Raw genomic sequence first — 24,173 nt, forward strand, 5'->3', positions numbered from 1 at the left:
CCCAGCATTTGGTTAGAATCCTTATCAATGAGGTATTGTATGAGGATATTTGGCCATCTTGTTTTCCAATATAGTAGTTATGCTGTATTGCTTTCCAGTGTGCTTGTTTGTTTGCTTTTTTTGATTTTTAGAATTATAAACTCTGAAGAAGGAGCTCTCGTTTATAGTGAGTTTGTATAGCATCTAGCACACCAGGGCCCGACCTACTGTGGCTTTTAGGCTCTATTGCAAGCTACCAATATGAGAATTTAGATCACATTATAAGAAAAGCATTGAAAATTAACTCTAGAGTTGCATTTTACTGCATATCCTGAAGTTGAGAAAAACCTTCAGTTACAGTGTCAGTATAAATGTTGACCAGTAAGTCTTTTTTCATTCTTTATAAACAAAGACTGTGTCTAAGCAGTCAGAGGTCAGAGTTATTTGATTGTTATGGCTCAGAGCAATCCAGGTACAATCTCAATTGACTAAAGCAACACCATGTAACACAAAAATACAAAATGGGTATTTGCAGACTATATGTGACACTAAAGCATAAAATTCTGAAAAATTAATCTGTAGAGATTTGGACCATTCCAGTTACCTTCATATGTAGCTAATCCAGAGGAGCTAAAAGAGTTAAAAATGTTTCCTGGCTTTATAATAGACAAATTCATTGTGAACTAGACTTAGATATGTTGCTTTGCATTCTACCACAACTGTTCTGTACCATGCTTCTGGAGGATAAATACTTTGTGTAGCTGGAAATGAATTTTCAATTAAAGACAATGTAATCCGTTACAAAACAATACATCAAATATTCCCTTCAGTATATTCAATGGCTTTTGTTTTATGACAATACTTCCATTTGAAGTTCATTATTTTAATACTAACATAAATGAAAATTCTTCCTAGTTTGTGTTTGTTGTCATTCTAGTCAAACCCTATTCATGCTTTTGAGGGTGGTTTTTTTGTTTGTTTTTAAGTTCATAAGCACTGATTATTTTTTTAAGACAAAGCCCAGAATACTGTTTTCACAAATTAATTTCTCTGTAGAGACCAAAACTATTGTTTATGTTATGAACACCAAAACTAACAGACAATGAGAATTAGATTTGAGAAATATATCTCTACGATTTTGTGCATGTTGTTTACTCAGCCCAGAAATATGTAGGCAATTAGCATAACCTGACAGCTAAACAAATTTATTATGAGTATTCTTATTTTGAGGTTGACTCCTAATGCTTTAAATATTTCCTGTTTAAGTCAGGATTGGTTCTGAGCACTTAATCTTCAAGAAATTTTCTGCTGTATTCAGGAAATGACTTTTATGACATTCAGATTCAAATCACACATTACCTGCCTTTCTTTTTTTTGTCTTTAGCAGTATGTTTTTCAAGATCGTTTTGCGTATCATTTTCTTCTAAAATCTTGCCCTATCACCCATTTGTCTGTGACATTTAAAATTGTTTTTTCTTTTTTTTTTTTTGTAGAAGATCTACAAAGTATTCTCTGTTTTGGTGGATGTAAAATATAAGTATTTTAGCATGTGTCCCCAGTAAATTACTGTTGTATTACTACAGTTTTCACTGATCTGCCCAGCTAGCCTTTAACCCTCACCCTCCCTACCAAATAGACTTTCAACCTTTTTTGGTATTTTTGGCACTGACAAATTTGATGGATTGATGGATGGATGTGTGGATGGAAGTCTCAAATATAAATAATTTACTTTAAGACTTATAAAAATGCCTGTGTGGGTAGAATAGATTTGTGCTATCATTATTCTCACTATGGAGTATGAACTTGTTATTAAACATGGTATTTTAAAACAGAGACCACAGCTAGGAAGGATGCAGTTGCAGCTTTAGTCTATTAGGCACTAGAGAAGCTACTTTTTTTTCAGAATCTTATGCTTTCCTGTCCTGTTCAGCTTGGTTAACCTAAAATTTTGTGCATTTAAAAAAATAATGTCTGTATTTTGGAACAGCCTGGACTTCATATTTTATCAACTTCAGATGTTTAGTTTGAGTCAATTGGAGGTATCATTCCAATATATGAAGGCAGGTGTGGAACTGATGAGCACATCATGTTAAGGGAAGGTGAAAACCCAGCATCTTAACATCTTGCAAAAACAGAGATTTGCCTTAGTGTGACTGGTAGTATCAGGAGGCAGGCTTTCTGCTGAGATCTGTATTTGAGTACTGTGGTGGTAATATTAGGAATTCAGGTGAATAAGGAAATTATATGTGCTCAAATTGGATACCTTTATTACATTATTCTTTTTTCCTAATTAAATTAATAATAGTAGTGGAAAGTGAACTATCAGAAGTCTCTGTAAAAGACTTTTATGACATTGTTTAAATGAAACCTTCTTGAGAATGATATAGAATAATAGAATTCTATATGAAAGTTTTTATCCCTCCTACTCTATGTTGCATTTGAGGAGAGTTTTGAAGCGCACAACATTAGTGCTGTGCTAGCTGTGTGTTCTAATTTTAACATATGAGCATTTTGATTTGACCATGGAAAGTCAAAGTCTCAGTATTGTAATAGCCCGTATTTAAAGAGTTAATTTCCAGGTGAACTCTGTACCATGCTGACACTACAGAGCAGGGGTTCGCAATGTGCCCTGCAAGAAGGAATGAGATTTCATAGTAAGATGTTCTCAGTAATAATTGCAAGTTACATGCAAGTAGGAATTTTTCTGTGTTCTTGGAAGTGTTTTCTGAGGCAAATAGATCTTTGTAACATTAAGGCGTCTGCAGATTTGGTACCGTGTTCCTTGGCTGTACACCCCTGTTTTGCCAGGGCGATAGTTTCTTCTGATGATGCAAGATGTCATTAACTTCCTTGCAGAAATTGGCGTGCCAGTAAGAGGAGAGGCGGCTGCCGGGCAGGCAGCGATGGGGAACGCGCAGAGAAAGTTTCACAGCAAAGGAGGGGGCAGTAAAGCGGAAGACAGAGAGACACAGAAGCGGAAGGAATCCCCGGAGAGCCGATTTAAAAAAGGCACATCAGAGAAGAAAACACAAAAGCATTTGTCAGACCACGAAGAAGTTAATGGCTATGTACAGAGTGATCAAAAGAGTGAAAGTCCTGAAACAGAGGTCTGCCGATCGCAGGGAGCAGCAGGTGGTGGCGATTCTACTTCACTTCCTCCTATTGCAGCAAAATTCAAAAGTGAAGGGAACGAGCTCTTTAAGAGTGGACAGTTTGGAGAAGCTGTGCTGAAATACTCTGAAGCAATTGAGCATGTCGTCAGTCTAGGTGAGTGTAATACCTTATACCTAAATCTAGGATTGTTACTATGTTTAGATTATTTAAAGGAACTACTAATGAAGTAATCTAGCCTATCCGTGGGCTTTTGGCAGCAGTTACTGTGCAGTAAATTTTCTGTCATTATCATGAAAGGATAATTTATGTGACAAAAAATACAGGAAGTTGTGTGAAATAATATTATAATTTCCTTGGGGCAGAGTTGTTCGCTTTTATTTATGTGTTTGCATAATTACATATGCTAGGTTATATGATAAAGGAAGGCTCCTTGCAGCTTTGCATTGTCAGCAAACTGCATCACTGCAGTGCAACTTACAGTATGCAAGTCTTTAATTCTTGAATGTCATGTTAGTAATGGTCTTTGACTCTAACTGTAACTTCTTTTAGGAGAACAAAGTCCAGATGATTTAAGTATCTTGTACTCAAACAGAGCAGCATGTTACCTCAAAGAAGGCAACTGCAGTGACTGCATTCAGGATTGTAACAGGTAAATTATGGCCTCCCATGTAGGGCAGCAGCATTCCTGATGATGATTCAACACTTTAACTGATATATTGTTATTGCAGTTTGACTTAGAACAGTCTTAATAAAGTCTGATTCTGTGTCTAAATGACAGGTATCTTTGTCAGTTATATAAACAATAACATGAAACTTTTAACATTCTGTCTTGCTGTGTGAGGGCCGTTGCTAGGCTTCTTGTGTATACAGAAATGCATATCAGGATTAAAATTTTTAATATAAAAACAGGCTTACTTCAGTGATGCTCCGTAGTAATTTAGATGTAAAAATTTTCTTAAGCCAGATGCTTATCACAGTGTTGGAAATTGGTTTCAAGCATGTGTATGGTGTATATGTGTGTGTTCTCTGTGTTTAGTTTGTTGTTTGGGGTTTTTTTAAATATATACTTGGCACAGTTATAAACAGTAATAGCAGCTGTTCAGGAATTGAGCTAAAATCCTTCCTGCTTATTGTGGCTTTGAAGGATGCAGGAGTTAGAGAGGATCAGACACCTTAATTAACTTCCAAACTTTGCCTTCCACTAAATTATTACTGTATTTCTTTCTATATTTTTTAATATTTTCATAGGTAGTGTTAGTAAGACTGAAGCTTAAGGTGCAAAAAAGAATCCCAAGACAGTTAGAAATCATACTAATTAATCAATTTGGTTTATTACAGCACAACCCAACTGTTAAAAAAAACAAACAAACAACACACTCCCCCCCCAAAAAAAAAGATGTATGTAGTTTTGTATTACATATTAGACTTACTGTATATATTTTATCTGACAGAAAATTTTCTGAATGTGTTATCTGAAGAAAAGACATTTAACAGTATTTTGTTAAAATAGATGCAGAACCATTGGCAGCTGGTTGATAAAAAAAGATGGCATACTTAACAACTATCACATTTTTCTATTAATGACGTTTGGAGAATATGAGATTTCAACTGAAACAAGCAATACAAATGTTTGGGATTTTGTATTCTTACCAACTTTAAGCTTATTTTCTTGCTACTTAATGATAGTGTCCTTAATGTCATGCATATTTTCTGGATACACAAGGACCCATGATGCTTAGTGAACACAACAGAGGTAGAAATAATTTAGAGACTGGGAAGCAAAACTGCAAACACAGGGGAATTAGGCAATGTCAGTTAAATCTTACCTAGGCAACACAATATGAAAGATGATCTACAAATAGGTTAATAGATTTCAAAGTAAAAAATAGTGTACTCTTTATATTAATGATATAAAAATAAGTATTGAACATTTATCTTCTACTAAGTTTTAGCTATTTAGGGCTTAGAAGTGTATCAAAATCCCTCTGTTGGACTTCTCCTGGTCTCAAGACTTTGCTTTGGAGTGCCTTTGTTTCTTCTTACAGAGAGTGAAATAGGGCTCCTATGCACTAACCTAATTTTATTTAGTACTGAGGTGTGGTTTGGTCCCTGGTTGTATTATGTTTGCAATCTACCCTGGAAAAGCAGTTTTCCGTTCCCACTGATGCTATTCTTCAAGCAGTGTTGGCTTCCTCTGAGTTTATTTATGGTTGTTGTTTTCTTCATTCTTGATGTTAGGAACCTGAAATTGCATTATTACTCTTCTAAGTTACAGAATGTCAAGTGTTTTTGCAGAGGTTTTGTAAGGGCTATGATGTTGTATGCTGTTGTATTTTTCAAATGCATTCAGCAACATAAAGAGAAATGGAATGTTGAAAACATTTAAGAAATGGAAATGGTAAATATTTATTCTAGAAATCATTACTTCTCTGGCTTTATGAGGAGTAACGGTGCAAAGCCAATTTACAGCAAAGAGGGCCAATAGCCCAGTGGGCTGTAGAAACAGGAGCACAGCCAGTGTATTCAGGGAAGTGATTATTCCCTTGTACTCAGCAATTAATAGACAACATCTATGATAACTGTGTTGGTTTTCAGCCAACGCAGTGATTAACTGGAGTGAGTTCAGTGAAGTGTCACCAAAGTGGTTGTGAACTCTGGAGCACTTGCCTGGAGAGGAGAGGCAAAGGGAGGTTGTTTTGTTCACCTTAAAGAAGAATTGCTTCCAGGTGTCCTAACAGCAGCCTGCCAGTAGCTGTTTCTGACAGAGCGTTGTGGGAGGGCAAGAGACAACAAGCAGAAATTGAACCACGCAAGGCTTGAACTGTGTATTTTAGGAAAAAACCTTTTCCCCATGAACAGTGGGAGTCATTGCAACAGGTTGCCCAGATATGCTGTGCAGACATTCTGATGGAGGTTCTCAAGGCCCAACTGGATAAAATCCTCAGCAACCTTGTCTGATCTCAGAGCTGGCCCTACCCATAGCAGGAGGTTAGACTAGGAACCTTTCAGCCTGAACTACTTTATGATTCCAGGAAATCTAATTAGATAGACTAATTTTAATTCCAGTATTTCAAAGTTTATATCTTTTTAGAAAGAATAATTGATTTATAAAAGGTAGTCTTTAATAAATAAAGCCTTTGTGGACTGCTTCTTCATATTGTTGGAAAAGCACGTGGTGTTTGGAAGGAGTTCTGATTGCACGGTGCTGAGGCTTGAGCTTGTTGTTGACCAGGCACACAATCAGAAAAGTGAACAGACAAAAGACAGACAAAAACCTAAAAGCAAAAAAAAAAAAAAGAAAGATAGATGTGTATTCATGTCTTACAAAATATATATTTTGGTGTACATATTTCCATGTAAGGAAGAGGAATTGAAAATCATGTAGGTAAAAGCACCATACACTGGAAATCCCCATAGATGTAGGCATAACTTAAGTAAAATAGCTTTTGCTCTTTAATAGCTGCCATGATATTAATCTCTTCTTGGTGATGGAAGTAGCTTTCCAGACGGAAGACAGGGATTTGAATAGAGTAAGTTGTAGCAAAAGCAGTAATAATTTCATAACTGCATGTCATTCCGGGTATTAATATAAGCCACTGAGTCCCATTTTCATTGGTTATGTTACTGTAAGGCCCAGCTGGAATCACAAAGTTGGTATGTATAGTTGTATACATAATAAAATAGTTTTATTATTTCAGTTATTGTGTTTCAGATGTGTGTTTCTCTTGTGTTTCCTCCAGAGCTCTGGAGCTTCAGCCCTTTTCCCTTAAGCCTCTTCTACGACGGGCAATGGCAAATGAGTCCATGGAGCGGTATCGACAGGCATACATTGATTATAAAACGGTCCTACAAATAGACAGCAGCATCCAAGCAGCAAATGATAGTGCTAATAGGTAACTCCACTTACAGATTTTCTATTCACATTGGTCCAAATAGAAAAAAAAATTTTTAAAAATCAGTTTTGTTGTTTTATGTGCTCCCTCAGTGCTGTATCCCTCAGAAGTGGGGGTGGTCACAGCCAGTGTATTGTAACTAGAGGACTGGCTGTTTTATCTAGTTGTTTTCCCATAGCTTCACAGTTTTCCTCTGCCAGCACTAGGCCACTTTCTGTTTTAAAAATGTAACAGTTTAATGCATTTTTTACTGGTCCTTCAACTTGTTTTCTTTCCTAACTTGTATTTGATACCATGTAAAGTAATATTTTAAGGTGCATACCTTTTCTCTGACATTTCTGTTTCCTTTTCATATTAGCACTCTTCCTGTGGCAGGTGGGAGATTTATGTTAAGTGTGAATCCTTCAGTATGGTGTAGTTGTGTAAATGCTGAAGTACCGTGATACTGTGGTTGGCTACAAAGCTTAGAGGTGTAAAAAATATAATAAAATATTATTTTTAACTTAAATGTTAATACTTCAACATTCATATTTGCTGCCAAGAGAGACGTCTCAGTTTCTGCAATTATATTTTAATAGTGTAAAATTAGAGTATACACACTATTATAATTGTGTTCTCATTAACATATAGTAAGTACTAAAGTGTGTGAATGATAGGATTTTCCATTCCCTTTTCTTTCCCCTTTCTTTTTTAATGGACAAAAGAAGTATTTTTGAAAGTAGAACAGATACTAATATTGAGCAGGAACCCACATGCATGCAACTTTTAACAATGGAATCTAGTACCTTTTTTTTCTTCTTAAGATAAGGCCATATGAGCACTTGTATTATTACTTTACTTAAAAGTCCATAATATCTTTCAATTCTGCTTATTTGACCAGAGGTTATGATGCTTTATCATCTCCTCTTAGAAGTCTTTTTTTTCATAACACAACAAATTGTTACTGATGTCCTGTATCTACACTGACAATAGTGCACTTGGATTGGTGAGATAACTGCTTGTCTTGGTGCTTGTGTGATTATTAAACTTTTTTTAGTCTTGGCTTCTTTAATCTGCAAATTCTCTTTCCATGTTTCTCCTTGACTTGTAACTTGCTTAGTAATAAGCCTATTTCTTTTTTTTTCCTTAACACTCTTCCTTTTCTCCTCTTTAGGCCTTCCTTATGTTTTTAGCTTCACTGCTCATTACTCTTTCCTCCCTGGCAACCCATCACCTTATTTCAGCTGCTTCTTCCTTCTCCTGGTAATTCATTTTTGCTTGCAAATACTTAGCTTCTAAAGCACAAACCTCCTGTGTAACTGAACTTTTACTGTAATTTATTTTGTAATATTTCTAATTATTAATTAAACTGAAATTGTTTACCAAAGCATTAATTTTCATTTTAAAATTCATTTCATTTCTTAAAAATTAATTTTAACAAAATACAGTAGTTAGTCTGTTGACTTTTAACTTAAACCCCAAAATATAATCTTTTTTTTTTTTTCTGTTAGGAATATTTGGTCTTAACAACCTGCTTTCCCCTGAGGGATTTCTTTGTTTTTGCCATTTTCCTAGTTTTGTGAATATCCATGAATTTTCTACTTTGTGTATTTGATTTTCCCCTTGAGTGAGTGTTTTATTACTTCCTTTTCACTGTTAGAAATACAAAAGCTCTAACGCAATATCTTTATACATTTCCATTTACTAAATTGAATTTTCATTCCAGTTATCTCAACTCCTTTGGTATGAGTTAGGAAACTGCATGAGAGAGCTTGGGAGCTTTTATTACAAAGTCCCATATGGGTATTGTACTGTACAAATAAAATAGTGATAAATTACAAAACTGCAAGATGGTTGGGTCAAATTAGGGTGTTGATGCTGGGGAATTAGTGTTTTGGTTTCAGCTTTTTCATGAGATACCTGTGCTTTTTGAAGTAGACATAGCACATAGTTACATGTTTTTGCAAAAGACTGTTCTTAGTTTATTATATTACAAGAAATCAATAGATCATCAAAGACTGCAGGATTCTTACTGTTAATTTTTATGAATTAGATCAAGTTTTTTTGTCCAACTTTTAAAGCCCATTATGATAAATAGAGAAAAATTAAACAGGAAGTCAATGGGACCCTGGTTTACTCTAGAATTCTGGTAACTTTCTATGGAAAATATCTAAACATAATGAATCGACTTTTTAATATGAAGTGTACAGTTTTGTCCTCCTTAAAATAGCCTGAGTAGATCTTAAAACTCTTTTGTTTGTGATGGTGTGCCACGTTTTTCTTAACCATCAAATTCAGACTATTAAAAACCCTAAAGTTTTAGTAAAATTGGAACAAAGCAGAACTTGGACAAGCTGCTTTGTTGGTGTGTTCTATACAATACTGCTTAGTGATGATATGGATAAAGGAAGGCCCCTGGCAGGGCATATGCAGCTAACACACAGAAAAATACTTGTCTTGTTCACTTAGAAAACAAATAAAGTGATTAAATAGTACTATTAAATATGATATTCTGTGCATGAAGAAACTTGCTTTCAATTCAAAAAGATGAGATGGTGCATTTCCTGCAGCATTATGTGAAACACAAAATCACATTTCATAGTGGTAAAAACAGCGTATTTAATCTATAATGTTCTTTAAAATACTTTGGTAATTTCTGTTTTACATACAGAGAAGAAGATTAGGACAGGTGCTGCTTCTTGTATCGGTTATTCTGTCAGAACCTAATGGGAAAAGAATTTGATCCTGAGTATTCTGACTCTGCTTCCGTAGATGTTATTGAAATACTTTAAAAGAACAAAATTTACTTGATTTGGTAGTTTAAGCTCATTCTATCTCATTTTTCATGTCACATTCAAGTTTATTTTTATTTCTTTTTGGATGTGTTGTATGTTTTTTACACCTGTTTTTACACCTTTGATGGAAATGCACCTAATACACAAATTTCAGGTTTATTTGCTACAGTATCAGTGTGACTTGCTTTTTACTCAAGTCAGAATTTTCCTTTGTTAAAGTAGACATTAGATTTATCAACAGTTGAACTTGACTCTTAATCTCATTTTGAGATTAGAAGACATTTATCTCACTATTATTCCCATAATTGATTAGTATTTTTTTGTTTCTTTTGAAAAACACTAAAAAATTGTAGTGGAACCACAGAGTCTTGTATGGTTTTATTCATTATGTTTACTTAAGGTCTTTCTCCAAAATGTATCACAGCAATGATAATCACTTGAATGGATTTTGGATTGGAAATAGTTAACCATTATATGTATTTATGTGTGTGTGTTGGTTTAAGAAAGAGTAAACAGTTTTGATATGTTTTCTTTGCATTTTTAAATGGGGATAAAGAATGATTGACAAATTTCTGACGATTCTATAAAATTCAACTTAATACGTACTTTGTGATCTGAATTGATTATTTAGAGATTTGCTATGTAAGAGGTTTCATTTGGGTACCACACTTTGAGGTTATTGTAATCTAAACTTGTTACAAATAACACCTGTGAACAGCTGAGAAGAGTAAACAAGATAGATACATCACATTTTTCCCTATTTCATTCTTGCATTTGGTAGGCAGTATTTAGAGCTTAGCTGCAAAATAATTTGTTTGCTTAAATATTTACAGATCATGCTGAAGTCAGCTTTGTGTCTTCTAAGATAAATACTCTAAGAAGTGGAAGAAGTCTAAATCTTAAAGGAGAGCGATACTTGTTGACTGTTTTGACAATATTTTTTTAAATTAGTCTTAAGGATTATTGCATTTCATTTGGATGTAAGTTATCAAAGTCTGAGTTAAATATATGAAAAGTCATGTTTGTGGGACTTTGGTCTTTCAGAATAACAAAGACATTAATGGATCAGGATGGTCCCAGTTGGAGAGAGAAACTGCCACCAATTCCAGCTGTTCCAGTTGCTGCTCAGCTACACAGGTGGGATAGAGGAGACACTCCTTCAGAAAATAAGCCAACTACTACAGATACCAACAGAGAAGAACAGTTGCAGATGAATTGTATGTATAGCTAATGCAAATTTATACACAAAAAAGAAAATACTTGTAATTGAAAAGTGGAATATGATTTAATAATCTCAAACTGCTTTTGATAATATTTATCGGAGACCTTTGTGAAAAGCCAAGTTAGATGACAGTCATTTACATGATTAGCTTTAATGTACTTTATGGAGAAACAGTTAACATAAATTTTTTTTTAAGCCAAGTGATGTGGATTGTAACATCTAATTTCTAAAGTTATATAAAATAAAATATGGCAGAAATACTAATCAGCAGTATATTGAGTACTATCACAAGTATTGGTGGTTTCCCTGGCATCACACTGCAGTTGTAACAGAGTTTTCCCAAAAAAACCTACCACTCAAACACTCAACCTCAGTAACATAATCAGCTGCATAATCTGTAGCTGTCAGTTGTTGATGAAAGCGTTCATGGTCAGCTCTGCAGAACAGAAAGGGTAGACTTCTAGATGGCCAGTACTTGGTTAACTAATGGGCTACAGAAGAACACTTCTGATTTTTTATTTAATTTTTTTGGATGGATTCAAACTTTGACAGTGGCCATTTAGTACACATCATTCAAAGATGTTCTGGATTTGTTTACACACGAGCACTGAGTGTCTGACTCCTTTAGGACACTTTCTTCCTCCTGATTTTTTTTTTCCCCCTTCATTGCAGTTTCCGTATTTCTCCTCCAGTAAATCAGGCGAAGGAACCTTTCTGGTTCAGCTTTTATTGATACCAAACATTCTTTTTGCAAAGGCTTTCACTGTACCATTTCTTACTCTTACTTGACTAATAATTTCTTTCCCTTTGAGTTTATTTAAATATAAAGAGAAGTAGTGCTGAAGACAATCTGACTTGGATTGACACAGGGCAGGCTGCAATGCGTAACTGGGTTGCTGCCCAAAAATGTAGCAGTGATAGAGTTACCTGTCCATAATGCATTACTGCAGTAGTGCATGTCCTCAAATAACCCGCACTCTTGGGCACTTGTCACCCAATGCTAAGGGGACAGACCAGGGGCTAGGAGCAGGGGAATACCCATCACAGGCACAACAGGTTTAATGGCTTTAAAGATTATCTTTCACGTAGCATTAAATCTATTTGTACCTGGTGTAAAACAACAGACAATTTACAAATACATGCATTTATGACAACTGGACGTTTTTCTTGAATTATTACAGAAACTTGTAATAATGTGTTTTCTGTATGATTTGAAAATAGCGTCTGTTTAACTGCAGTAATGCTATAGAAAATTATCTTTAATTAAGAAACATCAGGCATGTTGACGTATAACGTAAGATCAATTAAATTGATAAACATTTTACTCTATTTTTTAAAATCTTCAATGACTTAAGTATTTTTCTTACAATTGTCAGTGTAGATTATTACTGATTCATCACTCTTAAGGACTGGGCAGCTATTTGGTTTAACTTGCTTTTTAAAAATGAAGTAGAAAAGTGGTATTTTATACAATTATTGCTATTAAACAACTGCTTAGCTTGAAAAGTGTTTTTGTTGTACTTGATTGTACTCCAGGCTTTTTGTGTTGTTAAGGAATACAACTTGTTCAATTTTTCTTTAATGATATAACCAACCTATGTAATCTAAACCTTTTAAGTGGTAAATTCAGATCTATTTAACTTTTGGTAGTTTTGTTAAGAAGGAGAATTTGAAGATCATCATAGTGAAAAGTGCACAGCTAAGTGGCTTCTGAGAACACTAGTGATGGTGCTTAGCCTGTTAAGAAACTTAACAAAACTGGCCATCACTGTCTTCATGAAGTGTGCTCTGTGGCATTTTGATACAAAACATGACTCAATCTATTTAAAACAGAGTGGGCTTTGGTCAGGCTTTGTTTTTAGAAATATTAAATGAAGAGTGTGTAACCATTTTCTCCACTGAAAGCTAACTTTAAGGTTGTGGTTGCCTTCTCAGACCTGTCCTAAGTCAGTGGGATGGGACAGTGACAGCTGGTGCCAGTAGAGTGTCAGCAATAGTGTTCAGTCAGTAGTTCAGCTTTGCTGTTGGCTGACACTTTTTGCAACAATTGTCTGCTGTTTTATGTCTTACAACTTGAGTTACAATTTAGCTGTGTTCCCTGCATGAGTGCTCTGGTTTCATGTTGTTACTTAATTTTTTCCCCAAGCCCACATGTAGTTTTCTGGCACAGGAAACTGCCATGTCTTTATAAAAGAACTCACTGAGTTTAAAATTGGTTAAAATTATCTGGTTAGATACAGTATTTAAAAGTTTGGCAACTTCTTTAGCAAGGTATGAAAAGTAGATTTTCCATTATGATTTACTTAGAGCTATTTTGCTAATAATTGTTTGCTCACAGCAAAGAGATGAAAGAACAGTTAGGATTGATTTTTCCACTGCAAATACAGCTAAAAATTGTGGTCTAACCTGGAAGCATATGCAAAAAATAATGAGGATTTCAGGAAAGACAATTATGGAAGACCACAATATTAATTAAAAAGAAGTATAGTAAGGTGTTTTTTGGTTCCTCAAAATATCTTTTATGAGTAATTATTAACAGAATACTACTGAGGTATCACTAACCCCTCTTGATGTGATTATTTGTTTGTCATTGTCAATTATCATAGTAATTGTGGTAGGTAGTTGCTTGCAGAAAGAATATTAGATGAAATTATGGCTGCCTTGATGTGGTGGTGGAGATCCAGGTGGCCTTCAATCCTGCTGATTAAATCTTCAACATTGTAAATAAAACTGGTATCTCAGTGGAGATACATAGTCCCTCTCTAACACACAGAAGGGGTAGACAGAGGAAGTAAAAATGTGGCCTGTTGCATTCCCATTATTTTCAGCCGAGGTTACCTTGGTGCATGAAGAAGTATTAGATATAGCAGTTTATGTCTTTCTTACAGCAGCAGAGAGATCTGGGACAGAAATGGCAATGTACAGACTGATAAAGTTACTCCAGTTGCCAGGCATTTATTCTTAGTCTGAGTAGATTATGCAGCTACCTGTAATGAACTGACTTGCTTATGTAACACTGTGATCTTTTTGTAACATAGGTGAAAAAGCTGAGGAGAAGTTCAAGACGTTAAAAAGTGAAGGGAATGATTTTGTAAAAGAGGGTAAATATGAAGAAGCTGTAAATAAATACAGTGAATGCTTGAAGTTAAATACTGAGGAATGTACAATCTACACTAACAGGTAAAGACCCCAAACCTAACCCTGCTTTGTGGGATAACAATAGTTATTTCCTCCCTGCACACAGATTTTGCATCCCTTTGGTCACTGTTGTAAAAAAAAAAAAAAAAAAAAAAAAAAGATTTTTTTTTTTCCCCATTTGATGAGTGTTTTCTAATAACAAAATTTATGTTTTTGTTCAGCTGCATTATTTTCCAAGGGGAGCAAGTATTAACGTTACTGGTATATATCTTAAAATCTTCATATAAAAAGAGTAAGCAATACTAAAATGATAATTGGCATAGCATTTTGCAGCATTGTTTGAGAATACTGGTATGATTTTAATTAAAAACCCATGTGCAGTAGCAGTATCTCCAATAAGAAGCGTAATAGTTCAGAGAAAATGTACATTTTGAGAAAATAAAAGGTTGACCTAATTCTGCAACATAATTCTTTATGCTGTGATCTTATCAGCTTTCATAAACTAAGAAGGATTTCATTAGGCCAGTACTTGAATAAGAGACTTCAGAGTAATAATTAGGTGCAGAAACCAGTGTTGCCTATTTTATCTAGAGCACTTTTTTACCACACTGGTTGTGTAAGATCCATACTATACCCATTACCATATCATTATATTACACTAACATAGGCTCTGCTTTTAAAATACTTATATATCTGCGTAACTTCACGCATTAGTTGTATTTGATTTTTGACTTCTATTGCAGGAATTGGCCCTCTCTAAATCCATCCAGTGATGTTATTAATACTTAACTGGTTTTGATGTACTTCAAAAAATACCACAAAGAGACTGAATTGTGTGAAGCATTGTAGTTCACGTTTATGAGTCAGATACTGTTGGCACTACAGCACTATAGAATTTACTTATATTGCAGTGTATTCTGTTTTTCTGTGTTAGAGCTCTCTGTTACTTGAAACTGTATAAATATGAAGAGGCTAAGCAGGATTGTGATCATGTTCTTCAGATAGAAGATTCTAATGTTAAAGCTTTTTATAGAAGAGCACTAGCATACAAAGGATTACAGGTGAGGAAAAACAATACAGCAGGTATTCTTAAGCACTTCTAAATTTGCTTATCCTCTTCAAAGGCAACCAGGTAACTTTAGTCAGTGGGTGAGTACAAACAAAGTATGCAGTGCAGATGTCTTGTTATTCTGTAGAGTATTAGGCATACATAAAATATTATATGAAAATTATTGCAACATAGAAAGCTGCATCTTCACTTGTAATAATTTGAGAAAATACAAGAATATTGGATTAAGAGAGGCTTGACTAGAGATTGGTTAAGCAAGTTCCAACTCTAATATTCTTCTGAATGTCCCAGTCTGTTACTGTATCTTTGCTGATAACAAATGGTTTCTCTCCAAGTCTGTCTTCATCTGTCCAAACTAAAATCTCAAGCTGTGTCTTTTGGCATCAGCTCATATTCAAAAGCTTGTCATATTAAACCAGGGTTTTAATTATTTGTATTCTCTTTCTTCCTTCTCCAAACATATTCTGAACCTTTGTCAGTAATCTGCTTTCTTATCCTGTGGACAGTGTGGGGACTCCTTTCATCTACTTACTGTTGTTGTCTGTGCTGTGCTTATTTTACACACAGTTTTTTAAGTATCCTTTTACCTGATCTTCATAAATGCAGACTTACATTGCTTATATCCAGCCTGAATGTGACTGCAAATCTTATGTTCTGTCACTTGAACCATGTGGTTTCTTTTGTTTATCCCTCTGATGCTTCTTCTTCTTCAGTGATGTTAACTAATTTCTGCACTTCATAATTCTTTCATAGCAATCCTTACCCTACCTGTCAGCTCTTACCTGATACTGTATTATCAGCTTCTCACTTCTGTTGGCTCATCATAGCAGCTGTCATCACTTACTTTACATTACATTTTACAAGCATCTTCAAATAAGCATTTTAAGGTGTTTCTGCCACATTGCTCTGTATAAGTGGAGGTGATCACTCCAAGCATCCATCACATTCCAGCAGCATCATCTATCAGCTTAAAATCACTTGAGGACAAACTGTTTGGGCTCAGCAGTATACTAGCCTGTTCTCATCCCATCTTTTAGTTCCAAATGCAACTCGTAGAAACTATGGGATAAATATTGTTTATGATAAATTTGGCCCCCTGTTACAGTAGGCATGAAACTTTGAAACTTTGCTTTGATTGATTTCAAAGAAGGTGTGAGAAGTCTTACTTTTGTGTAAAATGTTTTCTGTAACTGTACCAACCTACCTGGTATTAGTCATCCGTAAACTTATGTTATTAAAGTTGATAAAAAATTAGTAAAAATATGACTAAAGGTACACAGTGATTCTACCAGTCAAAAAAAGAGAATTAGACACTAATTAGTGTCTAATTAGTGAACTAATTAGTTCAACAAGGGCAAGTGTAGAGTTTTGCATTTGGGGAAGAGAAACCCCATGTACCAGTACAGGTTGGGGGCTGACCTGCTGGAAAGCAGTGTACGTGAAAGGGACCTGGGGGTCCTGGTAGACAGGAGGATGACCATGAGCCAGCAATGTGCCCTTGTGGCTAAGAAGGCCAATGGCATCCTGGGGTGCATTAGAAAGGGTGTGGTTAGTCTGTCAAGAGAGGTTCTCCTCCCCCTCTATTGTGCATTGGTGAGGCCGCATCTGGAGTACTGTGTCCAGTTCTGGGCCCCTCAGTTCAAGAAGGGCAGGGAAGCGCTTGAAAGAGTCCAGCGCAGAGCCACAAAGATGATTAAGGGAGTGGAACATCTCCCTTATGAGGAAAGGCTGAGGGAGCTGGGTCTCTTTAGCTTGGAGAAAAGGAGACTGAGGGGTGACCTCATCAATGTTTACAAATACGTAAGGGGTGAGTGTCAGGGAGATGGAGTTAGGCTTTTCTCAGTGTTGACCAGTGATAGGACAAGGGGTAATGGGATCAAATTGGAGCATAGGAGGTCCAAGGTGAATATCAGAAAAAATTTTTTTACTGTGAGAGTGACAGAGCACTGGAACAGGCTGCCCAGAGAGGTTGTGGAGTCTCCTTCTCTGGAGACATTCAAAACCCACCTGGATGCGTTCCTGTGTGATGTGCTCTAGATGACCCTGCTCTGGCAGGGGGGTTGGACTAGATGATCTTTTGAGGTCCCTTCCAACCCCTAGGATTCTATGATTCTATGATAATGAAAAATGTCAAGAATTGGAAAAATAACTTCTTTTTTAAATACCCTAGAAAAATAATCCTAGTTTTATATTATTGGAGACATAGCCTGGAATACACTATTCATGGATTCCTTCATAACAATCTGAGCTGGGGACTCCCAAAATGTTCTGTTGTGGTTGGATTTAATGTCTTCATTAATGCTAATTCCAGGGATGTGGGTGATCTGTAAAACCAGAGAAACCAACGAAAGTGATTTGAGTTTGACAAATTACTCTGTAATGAAAAATTCTAAGACATAAAAGCATGTACTTTGGCAAAGACCTAACTAAGCTGGGACATGTTATTTGTGTATAAATATCCAGATATTTAACCACGAAAGCTGCTGTGGAATTTAATGTAGTAAATTAGGTTTTTTTTCACAGATTTACTGAGATGTAGTTAAGGGAAAATCAGGAACAAATAATGAATTAGGTCTGTAACACAGAACACAGGACCCCAGACTGCATCTCTTACAGCTGATTGTCCAGTCTCTTGCTTTGGGTACAAGCATCTTGTATGATTTTTGCTGAGGAGTCTGGCAGGCTGCAATATCAAATCCAGGAAGGTTGGTTGGTTGCTGATCCTTGTGATCATTTTCAGAAGTCTGTTCCAGGATCTTATTTCTCTGTAGTTATCAATCTTCACATCACATTAAAATGGTTTAGCTTAATTAGTAGCTATTTTCTGATTAAAGCAACCTATCCCCTTTCTACATTCATTTGCTAAGGCTAAATAATTCCAGTTCTCTTACTTTTATGATACAGCAGCCTTCGGTTCACTTACAGTCTTATTGCAATGTCTCTGCACCTTCCATACATTACAGATGTGGAGGAAATACCTCAACTGGTGGGACATGAGGATTTTTTCATGATAATATGGATGACTTACAGTAATCTTGTGATACTGCTTAGAAACAGAAATGATAGGTCCCTCACACAAAGAAATTATGTTGATCTTTTACTGTCTGCATCGTCTTCTACTGTTTACTGCTATATTTCATCCTTGTTTTTGATACTCCAGCCTGCAAGATGTCTTGATTTTTTTGGGGTGATATTCCAGTCTTCCTCAGAATTGATACTGTTAACTTCGTCTCTCCAGAAAATTTGGTCTAAAAAATAGAATTCCTAATGTCAATGTTTGAAATTAAAACATTAAACAAATAACAAGACTGGTTATTGAGGAACTGTGTCCTAATGCCACTCTTACTGCTGTGTTTGTCCTTCTAATCCTGTTCATAATGTAATCCAAATCTTCTCAAGTATTAGCAAAAATTTCCCTTCTCAAACTGTGAGAGATGCTCTATGCATTGAAGCCCAGGAAGAGTGGATCTATTTTTAATCTAAGTTTAATTTAACTCTCTTTTATTAGCAAAGCAAGTATGCCAACTTGATGGATTCATATTAATACTGAGAAGGTGTTACACTGTAAGCAATTATGCTTAAAAGCAGCAGTCTTCAGTGATCTGTTCTCTGGTGCAGGGAATATGTCACTCAGAATAAATTATTTCATATTACATACTTAATATGGAAATACTTAATCACAAGTATTTAGTCCGCAGTTTCCTTTTATTCCCTCTAATGAAATTGCACTGTCTCTGTTTAGATTATTTTTGTTGAGTTAATGTCAAGATCCTAGCATTTTTATTTTTATTAGTTGTAAAGGACAGTATGCTAGTTCAAATTTATTTTTCTAGTGCTGTGCTTATGAAGCAAATTATTTTGCCTTCTGTTTACAGAATTACCAAGCCAGCATTGATGATTTCAACAGAGTGCTTCTAATAGATCCAGATGTTCTTGAAGCAAAAAAGGAACTAGAGGAGGTAACCCAACTGCTGAACCTTGACAGCAGAGCTGTAGCTGGCAGTCAGCAAAAGCGAAGGAAGAAAATAAACATACAAGAGGTAAAAGCAGACAGTACAGAAGCCGCACATTGATGAGATAATATTAAAGCTTTTGTTTTGCACTTTATAACTCTGCTTTTTTTGGGGGAGGTTGTATTTTTCATGTTGTTTTGAGGACATACTGGAGGATTCTTGCATATGATGTGTTCAGTGTCCATTACATTCTATAGTAAAGCTTGGACTGCTTTGATGTGAATTCAGAACCACAGCAGAAATAGAAAAAAGTACATTTAGATGGCACTAAACTTGAGGATGTGCTCCTTGCAAACTGCTTAGCCTTTGAAATACCTGTTTTACAGAATATGGCTGCCAAGTAGCAGGTTTGGCTTTAGAGTCTGTACTACACAGGCAGCCTTGTGCTGTGCTGGCGAAGGGTCACTGTCAGCAGGTGTGCTTACTGGCTGTTCTTGTGCTGGTGGTAAAGTTGAAGAATGAAATCTTGCCATAAAGAGCAAGAGTATGGGTATAATATCTGTCAGATCTTATAAAAGAAATATGTGATGTAATTTTTGGTACTGGACCAAAGGATTTTTTCAGTCATCTGATATTTTTGGATTGTAGCTCTGATGGTTCTTTAAGAATGTTTTGGGTTTTTTTCTTTTAATTGTGAAATACACAGTTAAATACATAGTTGCCAGTCTGTACGGTGATCCTCTAATTTTATAATGTATTTTCAAAAGGGTGGTATAATGGAAACTGCAGTTATTAATATAGAAACACCTTGTTTTATTGAAACACCTCACATTGTCACGAGTTCATGGGATTTTATGTAACTAGCATAAGCTGGGCATAGTGTTAGCTAAGCTCTGAGTTGTGACAACCAAAGGGACCTGGAGAGTGTTTAGGGAGGTTTAGGAAATGACTGCATTGTTCAGAGACCAGCTAACAACATTACTGGCAGTGGTAGTTTCACCAGGGGTGGGGCAGGAAACATTTATGTTTGCTGTTATAATTACAGCTGCTCCTTAGGGAGCCTTCCCTGTCTTATCTGCTGTAGTACAGGGTAGTTCTGTGAAAACATTGCAAAGAAAACTAAGGAAAATTTGATTAGGAACTGGGCATCTCTCCTACGAGGACAGGCTAAGAGAGCTGGGGTTGTTCAGTGCGATGAAGGCTCCAGGGAGACCTTACAGCAGCCTTCCAGTGCCTGAAGGGGCTACAGGAAAGCTGGAGAGGGACTTTTTACAAGGGCATGTGGTGACAGGACAAGGGGGAATGACTTTAAACTCGAAGACAGTAGATTTAGATTAGAAATTAGGAGGAAATTCTTTAGTGTGAGGGTGGTGAGACACTGAAGAGGTTGCCCAGGGAAGTTATGGAAGCCCCATCCCTGGAAGTGTTCAAGGGCAGGTTAGATGGGACTCCAAGCAACCTGATCCAGTGGATGGTGTCCCTGACCACGCAGGGGGCTTGGATCTAGATGATCCTTAAGGTCCCTTCCAACCCAAACCATTCTGTGATTCTATTATTGTTCCATTTTAATCAAGCTGTATTTATATGTAAGACAGTAAAATTTCCTCTCTTGATACTAAGGATTGTTAATAAAATAGAAAAACAAGTCTATAAACCAAATACAGCATTTTGCAAAAACAACTAACCCAGCTCACAGCACAACACTGTGCTATGCAGCCCAGCATCTTCAGGCTTTCCACAAACCTTGGCATCCATTGAAGAGACCATGTTCAATGATAATTTAGTCAATTTGTACTAATTCCACAACTCTTTGATAGCTTGAAATGGATTTTAGCAAATTTAGTTGACCCCATCATTCATTTTCTAACTGGTTTATTAAACATTTGGTACAGGTTGCAAACTCTGGAGAAGTTATTTGGGTCTTCAGGCAGTGAGACCATGCTGAGCTTTCTCCTTCTGCAGCAAGATTGCAGACAGCAACCTGATACAGGTGCCATGTAGCTGTCCTAGTCTGAAGGCACAGGAGTGAAATGAAACATGGGTATCTGGTGACTGAACTGCAGTTCTGCTTCTTTTCTGCAGCTTTGCATTCGATGTGTGTACAGTCCTCCTTAGCTTTCTCCCAGTGGCCTTCAGTTGTCTTGCTGCAGTGGAGAGCCAAGCAGCAAGAGGAGTTGTGAAGTGCACACTTGTGACTACAAACCTTTAAAGATTAATTAGAGAGGTGCTATCCTGGGGGACAGCAGGACGTAAAGGACTCTCTTATGAAGAGTAAAATGTAACTTTAATGACATTATTGATGGATATATGCATACTGTTTATGAAGCTTCAGATTGTCCACATTAAAATAATTTGTTGCTGTTTTCTTTGTGAAGGTGACTGAATCTGATGAACTGGAAGAGAGACCACTTGCTACATCAGATGTTGTGACTGATCACGTTACTTCTAAGGAAGCAGTTGAGAAGAGTGTGCCACTGAAGACCTCTGAGAAACTCTGTGTTTCTGAACCATCTAATGCTTATGACTTTGGTCAGTTAATAAATGCAGTGAATACCAATAAGGATAAAGCTGCTTGTGCAGATCTTTTAACACTTACTGATCCAAAAAAATTGCCAGTGCTACTGAGTAACAAACTTGAAGGAGAAATCTTTTTGATTTTTATCCAGTCATTGAAATATTACATAGTTGGAAAAGATCCTGGCCTTGTATATCAGCACCTTTTCTACTTAAGCAAGGCAGAAAGATTTAAGGTAAGAAGCTAGATTGAATGTGTACATAAGTTGAACAGAAATCTACAGGAAGTGTTTGTATCTTAAAAGGAAACAATACACTGATCTTGTGTCTTTCAAATATGATGGTTTTCAATCAACCTGTGCTAATTTAAAATCAATCTTTTTTCAGGTGGTGCTGGCCCTTCTTAGCAAAAAGGAAAAACAAGAGGTTCAGCAACTATTTGACTTACTTTCAGAAAACCAAAATCATCAGTACTCTTTGGAAGATCTTGAGAGCCTTAAAAAGGTGTATGAACTTTAAGAAGTTAAAATGTCTTTGTTGCATGCATATAGTTCCTGTGTATAAGATGCATGTATGAACTCTGCAGACCTGCAGGGGTTGAGGTGGGTCTTTACCCAGGCTGTTTGGATTCTATTTTGGTTTGACAGCATATGCACATTTAAAACTTGCTGCTCTTTTTTTCTTATAGTTGTACACATTTTTAATCTGTAGAATTTAGTGCATGTTTTTGCACTAAACACTAGTTGGTGTTATTTGGCTTACTGATTTTATTTAGACTGTTCATTATATAGAGGTGAAAATGTATTTTACGTTATAATGTGAAATACCTTGATGGTACAATAGATAATGACATTTAGTAATCTCTGATATAATTTTCTGAGTGGTATGTTCTTGTGATAAAGAAGTGTCTTCAAGTGAAACGGGTCAGTTAGCAGTAGGTTTGCTAACAGGAGTTTACAAGAAGTATTAACATTTTCCAGATAAACTGCTACAGACCAGCTGTTTCTTCACTACCCTTGCTCTATACAAAACAGATTAAAATCCTTTTGGTGCAGTACAGCTTAGCAGCAAAGGTGAATTAATACTATATTAGCTTGGAATGCCTGGAATCAAAATAATTAAATAAATGGCTGTGTTTTTTTAATTATTCATGAGCAAGTAATTTTTAGTGCACAGAGAATTATTTTTTTCTGTGTGTGGAGGGACTGCTAGTTTGCATGGCTTTTGAAGTGACTGATAAACAGGAGAAGTGGCTGCACTTAGCAGTAAAAATATTTAACTCGAGTTTTGTAATCAGATTATTTACAACACCAGCTATTTCTCTTTATAGACATACTCACAAAGCTAAAAGTAATACCATTTTGTGGACCAGTATGATTTATTTTTGCTAGTTCAGGCAGTACTTCCATTTTATATTTTATTCTAACAAAGCTCCTTTTTTCAAGATGAAGCTTTTAAATTTTTCCAAACACTCCAATGCCTTCTTTGCACATGTGATATAAGTGTGTATCAAACTCACTAGCACTGCAGAATTATCTTTAAGAATGTTGTTCTAATGAAAATTTCTCAGGTGTGTATTAATTTAAAAAAAAATAAAAGTTTTTTCTTGAAAAGTACAATTATGGGTTCTCTTTTCTGGTTCTACTTTCTTTAGGCTTATAATTCTGACGTGTGGATTATGAGGTTTGTCTTTGAGTGCCAAGAATGAGGCTTTAATTTCTAAAGTGCTGTCAGTACAAGTGTTTTTTCTTTTAAAGTGTCCTCTTTTTATGAGATTGTCATGTGTTCAGGAGGGATCTATAGCTCATCTAATCTATGCATAACCAATTGTACCTCTCCAGCAAAGTGCCAATTTCATTCTTCAGTCATGGTGGCAAGATATTAACATTCATTAATTTGTGTGTTAATTATACATCTCTTTATTTTTTTTCCACTGTAGTTAAGTATTTTCAGAGAAGATTCATTGTATGTGTTCAACTTACTGACATGGTTTAGAAAACTTAATCTTTATTAAATTGTGTTCAGAGTGGTTTTAATAAGCTGTATTAATAATAAAGGCATTAGGAAAAAGTTATTTTGCTAAAAGAAAGCCTAAAACCCAGCTATGTAATTTTGAAATAGACTCAATTGCTTGAAAAGTGTAATTGAGTAAGAGACAGTGTCAAAAGCCTCATCACCAAAAGCTTTTGATGAAGTTGGATGTTCTTTGTGCCACAAAAACTCCAAGTATTAAAAACTTTGTAGATATCTGCTAAGAAGCAATCTTGATTGCAAAAGTTTGTATTTCATTTGTATAATTTGTTTTGGCACTGAAGGCAAAAATCAGAATCTTTGAGCTGTAAATCATAACGAAAATATAATTTAGTAAATTTAGGAGACAGATATTTTTAAAAGGATACTTTAAAAGGCAAGACTTTTAAATTGAGTGGCTTGAGAGATCACTTATCCAGGACATAAACAAATGGGCTTTCATGGATAGATATAGTATCACAGTTAATTTTATGACAATTTTAATAA

The 24,173-nt window shown here is 35.6% G+C and overlaps 1 protein-coding gene across 2 annotated transcripts in view; it reads left to right on the forward strand.

Annotated features, from left to right (window-relative positions):
- The window catches only part of SPAG1 (sperm associated antigen 1), a 38,372-nt gene extending 15,097 nt beyond the window's left edge, over positions 1–23,275 (forward strand). Inside the window, exons 11-19 of one of the 2 annotated variants that reach the window (XM_051611633.1) lie at positions 2,836–3,246; positions 3,643–3,742; positions 6,834–6,986; positions 10,805–10,977; positions 14,021–14,162; positions 15,055–15,181; positions 19,065–19,229; positions 21,518–21,892; positions 22,044–23,275. In XM_051611633.1, coding sequence (XP_051467593.1) covers positions 2,836–3,246; positions 3,643–3,742; positions 6,834–6,986; positions 10,805–10,977; positions 14,021–14,162; positions 15,055–15,181; positions 19,065–19,229; positions 21,518–21,892; positions 22,044–22,175 — 1,778 coding nt within the window. In that variant the 3' untranslated portion in view covers positions 22,176–23,275. The remainder of the gene's footprint in view (positions 1–2,835; positions 3,247–3,642; positions 3,743–6,833; positions 6,987–10,804; positions 10,978–14,020; positions 14,163–15,054; positions 15,182–19,064; positions 19,230–21,517; positions 21,893–22,043) is intronic. The other variant, XM_051611634.1, reaches the window with a different exon arrangement.
- The last annotated feature ends 898 nt before the right edge of the window (positions 23,276–24,173 follow it).

The sequence above is a fragment of the Apus apus genome, chromosome 2 (genome assembly GCF_020740795.1).
Source record: "Apus apus isolate bApuApu2 chromosome 2, bApuApu2.pri.cur, whole genome shotgun sequence".
Lineage (NCBI taxonomy): Eukaryota > Metazoa > Chordata > Aves > Apodiformes > Apodidae > Apus > Apus apus.